This window comes from Diabrotica virgifera, chromosome 3 (assembly GCF_917563875.1).
Source record: "Diabrotica virgifera virgifera chromosome 3, PGI_DIABVI_V3a".
Taxonomy (NCBI): domain Eukaryota; kingdom Metazoa; phylum Arthropoda; class Insecta; order Coleoptera; family Chrysomelidae; genus Diabrotica; species Diabrotica virgifera.
The window spans coordinates 113,264,793-113,275,315 of record NC_065445.1 but is presented as its reverse complement, the minus strand read 5'-3'; the positions used below and the strand labels follow the sequence as shown (position 1 = coordinate 113,275,315).

The 10,523-nt window shown below is 33.2% G+C and overlaps 1 protein-coding gene across 1 annotated transcript in view; it reads right to left on the bottom strand.

Annotated features, from left to right (window-relative positions):
• Window positions 1-277: 277 nt before the first annotated feature.
• LOC114327442 (signal recognition particle subunit SRP68) overlaps window positions 278-10,523 on the bottom strand; it is a 28,392-nt gene continuing 18,146 nt past the window's right edge. The window contains exons 5-6 of the mRNA XM_028276068.2: window positions 7,155-7,393; window positions 278-744 (exon numbers count right to left, since the gene is read on the bottom strand). Of these exons, the coding sequence (XP_028131869.1) occupies window positions 344-744; window positions 7,155-7,393 (640 nt within the window). The 3' untranslated portion in view covers window positions 278-343. The remainder of the gene's footprint in view (window positions 745-7,154; window positions 7,394-10,523) is intronic.

Sequence of the window (10,523 nt, the reverse complement as noted above, 5' to 3'; positions counted from 1 at the left end):
CGCTATCGTTTAGCTTAGCTTTCGCGATAATAACGAAAATTATAGAATTCGCCTACTGACTGTGAATTAGTGCACATAACGTACACTGAACACCTGAATCCAATAACTTCAGAAGGCTGTAGCTTCAGAATAATAGGTTCTCAGACCTAGGTCCCCTGGACTTTTTTAATATATACACTGAGAGCTATCATTGACCGAACTTTCGTTACAATTTGACCGAGGGCCACTTTTCAAAGGAGTGTTGCGGGGTTCTTTATGTAAAAAAATATACAACATATCGGTAATATTAAATTTATTAAACAATGTGAAAATCTTATAAAACCCATCTGTATTAACTAATTTCCTATTTTCCCCATCCCCAAAGTCCCTTAACGAAACCAGAAATACCAGCTCCCTGTTTCTGTTTGGGTTTTCCATCATCCAACTTCTCAGAAAGATCGGGAAATTCGGCAAAATTCAAAGCTAAATCGAAGAATAATGGTTTTGCTGGCACTGGTTCCATAGCAGGTGGCAGAGTAACAAGATTGGGATTTTTGGACAGCAACTGCGGATCTTCTCTAAACTCATCCAATCTTTCGACCAACGGTTTCTTGCTTTTGTAAGTTTTTTGGCTTTGTGGAAATTGTATCGTTGATTCATCCTGTTTAAGATCCAATACCATGTTAGCTTTAGCCGTTGCGATTTCAATTTGTGATTTGTCCTCAATCCTTTGTAAAATTTCTTTAACTTCCAATTCAAATTTACCTAAAATAATAACAAGTAAATCAATCATGTTTTTATTCAAAGATCATCAAGATGTAAAATCAAAAATTAATAAAAAACTAAAAACGAAGATTATACGCTGCTCCAAGAAATTAACGCACCATCTACAAAAACAAAAAAGCGATTTAATGGTGTTTTAAATTAAATTGTATTTATTTGTGTATTGAATGCACCATGTATCTGGAATGTTTTTATCAGGTTACTTGTATTGTTTTTTGTTCCAACCGGTTTCTAAGGAACACAAAACAAAGATGCTGTAAATTTGTTAATGTCTATAAAAGGCTGGTGTCATTTTTAAGTCGTTGTGTGAACTATTGCTGTTTGTTGCCAACATTTTGCTATTGTTTTAATCAAAATTTAACGCGAATCGAGAAATTTGAATAATGAAGAGTGTGCTCAAATACAGTTTATCCCAAACCCTTCTTTGAGTGCATCATTTATGTTTATATAAATATCATATAGGTCTGGATCCCGCGTATGAAAAAAAAGTTGATTAATAGCAAGCTGAAAATTTGTTAATAGCTTAAGGGTGTCTAGTCGAATAAACTTTGATATATGGGAACACTGAAACAGGGGTAGTTTTAATTGTGGAACAGGTTAAAAATTTGGAACGGTCACAGCACGAAAACGGCACATTTGTTTTGTCCGACAGAACAGACTTAAACTCTACGAACAGAGATTAAACTCTCATGAAAAAATCAGACTGCTATTTATTACCTGTCATAATTCCTGTCATTTGACATATTCTACATGTTCCACTCATTAAAACGCCCATTTGGTGATAAATAGCAGTCTGATTTTTGCATGAGAGTTTAATCTCTGTTCGAAGAGTTTAATAGCCAGTTGCACCAACAAATAAACGATTGATTTTTTGATTTGGATTGCCCGTTTATTTTAAAATGCGTTGCACCGACCATTAATCGATTAAAACCGACAGTTTTTGATCTGTCAAAAGTAACCACCCGATTTTCTGCGGTTATTTAAAAAATCGACTGTTTTTTACCTGACGTTTGACGTTTATTCCAATAACCTATAAAATTCCAGTTGTTGATAAAAATTAAAATAAGATAATTGAAAAGAGTAAAACCACGTAAAACGTTAAATTTAATTATTTTGTCATTTAAAGATGTTTAGAGAACATCATATATCCCATAATACTCATCGTTCAATATGGAAGTGTAATTGAAAATACCTACTACTTTAGTTTTTAAATACTTTTGCATTATGGGTATATAAAATGGGGAATTTCTGGAGAATATATTATTAGGGAATAGTGGATATCCCAGTCCTCAACTACAACTACCCAATGACACATGACACCATTGCAGAATATTCAGACAGAAGTTGTGTTTTACAATGGATCACAAATCCCTTCAAGAATTGTTATTGAAAGAACATTTGGTATTTTGAAGAGATTTCCCATTTTAACATAATGTAATGAGATGCAAGTTACCTTTTCTTCAAAGAATAATATCAGCTTGTTCAGTTTTACACAATATTGCAGTAGATAATAGAGAAAACCTTGAAATAGTGGCAAATGAGTGTGCTGTTGATATTTATATATTAGAAGCTGTGGCAGTACATTTTCAACCAGAAGCTAATCTAATGCAACTAAATTGTGTGTGTGTGTGTGTGTGTGTGTGTGTGTGTGTTTGTTTAAAAATATTGTTTGACATTTAAAGCTAGCTTAAATTAATTTTATTTTTATTGGACTGCAGTTTGTTAATAAATTAATATAAATATTATATTGGTGACTTTATGTTCATTAGCAGGTTTTCAATAATAAATTTATAAATATTATACATATATTATATTATTGGTGTTTGATCTTTTATCGTTTAAAATATGTTCATTACGATCCATTATGACCCTCTCTTTTCACCTCTGGATAACTAGTTATCAGGAAGTTTATCTGACAGATTAGATACTAACAGATATCTGACAGAGAAAAACTTCCTGTTAACTAGTTATCAGGAGCTGAAAAGACAGATACTAAGGATACTGCTATCTAAACTTCCCAATAATTAGTTATCTGGAAATGAAAAGACCTCTAATATCTAATCTGTCAGATAAACTTCCCGATAGACAAAAATATAATAGAAGAATTAACCTTTATGGTGGTTTTTTATTAATTTTTTTAGCAGTGTTTAAATAAACAAATACTGAGGGCATGAAATGGATCACGAACAAGGATGTTCTAGGAGGAATGAAAAAAGAATTGGAGATTGTGTTTACCATTAAACACATAAAACTGCATTATCTGGGACACATATGAGAAATCAACACTGTTACTCCCTGATGCAGTACATATTGCAAGGTACAGTCAAAGCTAAGCGAAGACCCAGTAGAGGGAGAAGATCAATGGAACTGTTTCGAATCGCAGCTAGCAAGGTTATGATTGCTAATATGATTTCCAACATTCGAAACAGATTGGAATCAAAAGAAGATGGCATGAAAATGAAAGTGTATTACCTAATACTTTTCAAAATCCACAAGGAAAAAAGTTTTCCTGTAGTTGGCTGTATACCATCAATCACAAAATTGGAAAGAAATCCTTTGTAAAAGGTATAAAAATTTTTATTAAAAAATCCCTTAAAAGGGCTACGTCACAACAAAACGTTTTCGATTTTTATAAAAAATCATCATCAGTGTTCGATAAACTGGATGCTAGCTGAGCCACAAAAGAAAAATATCTGGGTAAAAACCCTTTACATAAAATATAGATGCCTTAAAAGTGCAACTGAGTTGCCATTAAGTCATTGAAATGTGATCAACTCAATTTGGATCCCACGTGTTGGGAAACCTGTATACTTTACCTTAGGGCATTATCCTGTTTTCCATGTGACCATCACAGGCCTTTTTATTGAAGTATGCACTTTTAAGGCATCTATATTTTATGTAAAGGGTTTTTACCCAGATATTTTTCTTTTGTGGCTCAGCTAGCATCCAGTTTATCGAACACTGATGATGATTTTTTATAAAAATCGAAAACGTTTTGTTGTGATGTAGCCCTTTTAAGGGATTTTTTAATAAAAAAATTTTATACCTTTTACAAAGGATTTCTTAATTTTATTTTGGATGTTAATTAGGGGGTGATTTTCGCGATTTTTTTACCAAAAAATAAAAGCGACCAACAACATTTTGAGCGTACCTCACTTACTTTTAATGGTAAAAGTTTTTTTAAAAAACAAAAATAAACCTTTTTTAAGCACTTTAAAAAGTTATAATGAGTTTTCCCAGGAAACTGCTCCGTTTTTTTTTTGTCATTTCACTTCGAAATATTAGATTTTGGAATTGGATGAATAAGAACCTACTTTTCATTAGCTATAACTCCGCTGCTGGTGGGTATGCAGACTCTACGCATACACTATTTTTTTCACATTTTTGTAGGTTATATTTTTGTTAGGAATATTTTTTTCGATAATATCCTTACTTTTTGAGGTATTTGCGAAGAACTGTCCAAAAACATGTTTTTTTTTTTGTTAAAAATGAACGTATTCACTCGCAAATAACTCGAAAAGTATTGACTTAGTGAAAAAACTCTATAGAGCAAAAGTTGCTCAGAATTAGCCATTTTATCCAATTCCGAACTTATTTTGAATGTATATTTTTCACTCATGAGAAGGGGTAATCCCCTCCATTTTTGTAAAATGGTGGGGGTTTAGAATTGTAAACTTTCTCTTATATAATAATAGACAATTTCAACTACCCATTCCCAAATTTTCATCCTTCCTTTATTTTTTTGGAGGTTTTCGTAAATTTGTGTGTTCCTTGATCGGGCTATATCACTCAGAAATCAAATCAACGAAATTTTTTGCACAAAAAAGGGCAAACATGCACATATTTATTATTGTTAAATAAAGAATAAGCATAAAACAAAAAATATATCGACAGCGTTACCTCAAGGAATGTCAACATTCCAGGTGAGTCGGTCAAGTAGTTTTTGAGTTACAATGTCTACAGCCTTTGAAAAAGGCAGTTTTCAGGAAAAAGCCTTTAAAGTATTGTCAACTTTTATTTTCAATTTCTGTTTTATTTTCAGTTTGTCTGTCAAATGGTAAAATTATGCAACACCGGAATATCTTTTTGAATAGCGGAGTAATTTACAAAAAAATGAGAACAGCTGTTGACCATTGTTCAATACGTTCAAGCGTGCTGACGCGAACCTGCTGCAAAGCGAGTTGAAGATAGGGATATTCCACACTATTATCTCCCTACCTTCAACTCGCTTTGCAGCATCTTCGCGCCAGCGTGCTTGAGCGTAGTGAGAAACGGTCAACAGCTGTTCTCATTTTCTTTTGTAAATTACTCCGCGATTCAAAAGCATATTCCGGTGTGCATCACTTTACGATTTGACAGACAAAAAAATTGAAAATAAAAGTTGACAATACTTTAAAAGCGTTTTTCTCAAAACTTCTTTTTTCAAAGTCTGTAGACATTGTAACTCAAAAACTACTTGACCAACTCACCTGGATTTTGTAAATATTTTCTTTAGGCATTCCTTGAGCTAAACACTGTCGAGATATTTTTTGTTTTATGCTTACATTTTGTTTAACGATCATAAAGATGTTGATTTTCACCATTTTTCTGTAAAAAATTTCGTTGTTTTGACTTCTGAGTGATACTAAAAATTCACAAGATCATTAAAACTAAAAGAAACTTGACAGCGTTACCTCGAGAAACTCATAAGCTAATAAAATATTTTTGAATTTTTTGTCTACCATGATCCAATGATAAATTCCGATGTCCACCGCAAAATTCATTGTTTTTTTGAGGTGTCTTTAAAAATTTGCCACTGTTGGCTTAATTTTCAATATTTTTTCTTGAATTTTTTTTAATATTCTTTGATTAATACTTAATATGCTTATTTAATTTAAAAATAAAATTCTTCTCTCATACATTCAAAAAAATTTCTCAAAAATGTGCTTAAAATGTTGATTTCAACCCCTACGGCCCCCTTAAGGATAGCTATGACACGATTTTGATAGGCAACCCATGCTGGTCGTGTTTGTCTATGTATGAAATTTAATAAAAAAAAATGTTTCGTCCGGCAAGCAGATGGGTAGGGACGTCCTATTCGGATCCCGTACTATCAATATTTAAGTAGATATATACATATTTGCCAGAATATTAATATTTAAAATATTTTAAGGAAACAGTAAATAAATGCCTATATAATAAAATTTCACTATACAATGTCCGAATATACCAATGACATAAAATATATTTATATTTACGTCTTTGAGAAAAACTAACCTAGAATTACAATTGTCATTTTACTCGTTAACACTGTGAAAGTTCTGTCAATATATATTGCTTTTGTTTCAAATTATCTTTATTCGCATCATGGATTGAATATCTATTTAGAGTATTGTAATTGTCAACCAATTATATATCTATAAAGTATAAGTCGCTTTAATATGGAAATACCCTTCAACGAATACATAATTTTCGAAGTTCTAAGTATAATATATATTGGAAAGACACAATACATGACAAACCTGGTACCAAACGAAAATCCAAAAGTCGACGTCAACGAAATAGCATTGGCCCTAAATATAAATACTTAGGGCATGAAATCCAAATTGCCAGGGACAATCAAACTGCCGAATTACAGAGAAGAATCACCTTAGCATGGGCCGCATATGGAGCTCTATCAGACATCTTCAAGAGCAACTTGCCAAATTATTTGAAAAGGAAGACGTTCAACCAATGTGTGCTTCCAGTCAGGACTTACGGCGCCGAAATATTATCGTTAACCCAGGCCACAGCAACGAAACTTAGAGTGGCCCAAAGAAGAATGGAATGGTCACTACTTGGACTGACTCTCAGAGACAGGGTCAGAAACGAAGAAATCAGAAGAAGCACAGGCGTCACAGATGTCATAGAGCGAGTAGCACGGCTGAAGTGGAATTGGGCGGGCCATGTAGCCAGAATGAAGGACGGAGATGGACCCAAAAAATTACAGTGTGGAGACCAAGAGAAGACAGAAGAAGTAGAGGTAGACCACCTACACGACGAACAGACGACGTCAGGGAATTGGTTGCAGAAAGCCCAAGATCGACAAAACTGGAAGAAATTAGGGGAGGCCTATGTTCAACTTTGGATGCAGAAGGCTGGATGATGATGATGATGATGATGATGATGATGATGATGATGAGATGATGATGATGATGAAGTATAATACGGATTGCACGTTTTTTTCTGCCACTTCGAGCTTAATGCGTTGGAGCGAATTGGGCAAACTATGACGCACTGAAAAAAGGATTTGGGATAAACTGTAACAAGAATGTTGACCGGGCATGCACCACTAAGAGAACTTACAATGAAGACCGCAAAAAAACGAAAACTACAGATATGAAACAAACTTTAGATTGTACAATTAAACTCACCTTGTTTTAAAACTTGCGCAGAATTGTAGGCAGTATCAAAGAGAACAGCAGCTTCTTTCCAACGTTTTTGAGCTCCTTGAGATTTCGCTAGATAATAATATCTAAGAGTTTTATACGCTGCGATTTGGGACTCATAGTATTTTTGGGCATTAGTATTGTCCTTTATTATGTCATTCTGTGATAATTCATTAGTCTGTTGAATGTTGATGTCTAAAAGACGGACACAATCTTGTGATTTTCTAAAACAAAAGTTTAGTTTTAATATAATGAATCTTAACTGCAAGTATGTTGTGTTATAGACCAAGAGGCAGCGCTGAAAAATCTCTTTGAATTTACTATAACTAGATTTTTCACAGTTGATTACTGTGAGTGTCTAGAGAAACATACTGCGGTCGGTCAAGCGAAACGTAGAACAGGGGTTACTGAGAGGGTATCAAAGTTTCTTTCCTACGAAGGTAATTAAATTCATTTACTAAGGCTGAAAATCAGTACACACATTCTAAATTAAATATAAATAAAAGTTGTTATAGTCGGTCAGCTGTATGACGGGACAGAGTCGGCCCCAATAGTCGATTGTGGAAATTAAGCATTTTGGCTCGCAATTTTTCGTCCAGCATGGATTTACTTGAAATTTTCACAGAAGGTAGGGTCCATCCAAGGATCATTTTATATATCATGCCCCTATCATACGCTAAAACCTTGGGGGTGGGAATTTTTTATTACATTTTAACCATGTAATTCGATGGAAAAAGTGATTCTAAGAAAAAAATGTTTTTTGCATTTTCTTCGTAAAACTAATATTTTTCGAATTATTCGCGCTTGAAAATAACAGTTTTTCGACGAAAAAATCGACTTTTTTAGAGGGTTTTTTTGAGAATACCTCGAAAAATATTCTATATATTTTTGGTGATAAAAAGTTTCTTCAAAAACGATTTTGTAGGATTTTTAAAGAGCTATAAGACTGTGTAAATTAAATTCCGTAAGATCCCTTAGTTTTTAATTGGGGCGGGTTTAAAGGGCTCGAATAAGGGGGTGTTTGCTGGTAAATAGAGGTTTTAAACAGCTATATCTGGCTAACTATTCACTTTAATGAAAATCTATGCACAATTAAAAAAGTTACAATTTAGTAGTTTATAATTTTTTCGTATCTTCAGTATTTTCGGAGATATTTTGAAGTAAAAGATGAAAAATACCAAATTGCAAAAAATCTATTTTTCTTTAAATTCAAATTTTTCCAAAATTAGGCATTTTAAATAGGTCAAACTCCTTGAGTGTATTGATAATATAAATATAACTACAGAAAGGTGAAGACCAATTTTGAATTAGGAAGGTAGTTAGGGGGTTGTTTTCACTGATTTTTTCGTAGAGAAAAGCAGGTACCGACATTTGTTTGATTATAAGTCGCTTAATTTTCATGCTAGAAACTTTTTATTATTTTTTTTTTTGAAAGGTCTAATTGTATACTTGAAAAAAGATTATTTAAGTTTTTCTCGAAAAATGCAAATTTTTCCCATTATTTGGCTTTGAATATTTCAAATTATGCATTTGATGAAAAAAGCTAACTTTAACATGCCGTATCTCGGTTTGTATTGGTCTTAAAGATATTATTGGAAAAGAATTTGGTTTATGTTACTAAAAGATACAATTTTGATATCTACAGTTTTTTTGATAAATGCATATTTTTCGAGGTATTCTCAAAAAAGCCTCTAAAAAAGTCGATTTTTTCGTCGAAAAACTGTTATTTTCAAGCGCGAATAACTCGAAAGATATTAATTAGTTTTACGAAGAAAATGTAAAGAACATTTTTTTCTTAGAATCACTTTTTCCATCGAATAACATGGTTAAAATGTAATAAAAAATTCCCACCCCCCGAGATTGGGTAGCAACCACCCCCAAGGTTTTAGTTATGATAGCGGCATGATATACAAAATGATCCTTGGACTATTCCCTACCTTGTGTAAAAATTTCAAGTAAATCCATGCTGGACGAAAAAATTGCGAGCCAAAATGCTTCATTTCCTCAATCGACTATTGGGGCCGACCGACCGGCTCTGTCCCGTCATACAGCTGACCGACTATAATAACTTTTATTTATATTTAATTTAGAATGTGTGTACTGATTTTCAGCCTTAGTAAATGGATTTAATTACCTTCGTAGGAAAGCAACTTTGATACCCTCTCAGTAACCCCTGCTCTACGTTTCGCTTGACCGACCGCAGTATGTTTCTCTACACACTCACAGTAATCAACTGTGAAAAATGTAGCTTTAGTAAATTCAAAGAGATTTTTCAGCGCTGCCTCTGTCTATTAAGAACGCAAAAAGTGGAGTCTTGAAATTTGGCACATAGGTACCTGTTAGTGTAAGAAAGAACTCTACTGAAGTTCTATGTTTTACTTGGATCTTTCCCTGAATGATCAGATGTAAAAGATCATATTTTTCGGGGTGTCCTATAATGTGACCGAATTATTCCAGGTTGTGTCTCTTTATTATATTGACCAGTTGTGTTGTTTGGTTCAACTGTCTAAGCGCCTCCTCATTTCTTACTCTGTCAATTAGTAGTCGTCTGTATATCCACATCTCAAAGATTTCCCAGCGTTTAAGCATAGCATCACTTACTAGTCCATGCTTCCACTACATAGAGTAGAACTGGAAACTGTAACTGGGAACTGTACCGTAACTTTGTAATTTGTAAGTTTTCTAATAAAAACATTCAAAATTAAAAACGTTTACACTAATTGACTCAAAAAAATGATTATCAATCAATTATAAAATTAAAACTTAAAAGGGGTAAACCCCCCTTTCTAGCTGATGTTTTTATGGATCATTTAGAATCCAATTATATCATGAAAAATCCTGAAATTCTACATTGGTTCCGTTACGTAGACGATTGTCTCGTTTTTGTGGATAGTCAGCAAGACTCAGCTAATCACTTTTTATTCAAAATCAATCAAATCCATCCCAATATTAAATTTACTATGGAACTAGAATCATCTAATGCAATTAACTTTCTAGATCTATCTATTACCAGACTCAACAGCCAGTTCAACTTTGGTATTTACCGCAAGCCTACACAAACTGATCATGTTATCCATTCTTCATCCAACCATCCACTGTCACATAAATATTCTGCTTTTAGGAGTTTCATCCATATATTACATAAACTACCTCTATCTACAGCTGAATTTAACAAGGAACTTAATATAATCAAACAAATAGCAGTTAACAATGATTACAACCCTAATATAATCGACAAGCTCATCCGGAAAAGAGAATCCAATCGCCTTCAGCAACTAGCAATCAAATCCAGTCATCACTCCAATCTATAGGTCCCTACCGTTTCACAAATCTGTCATATCTGAGAAGTTCAAA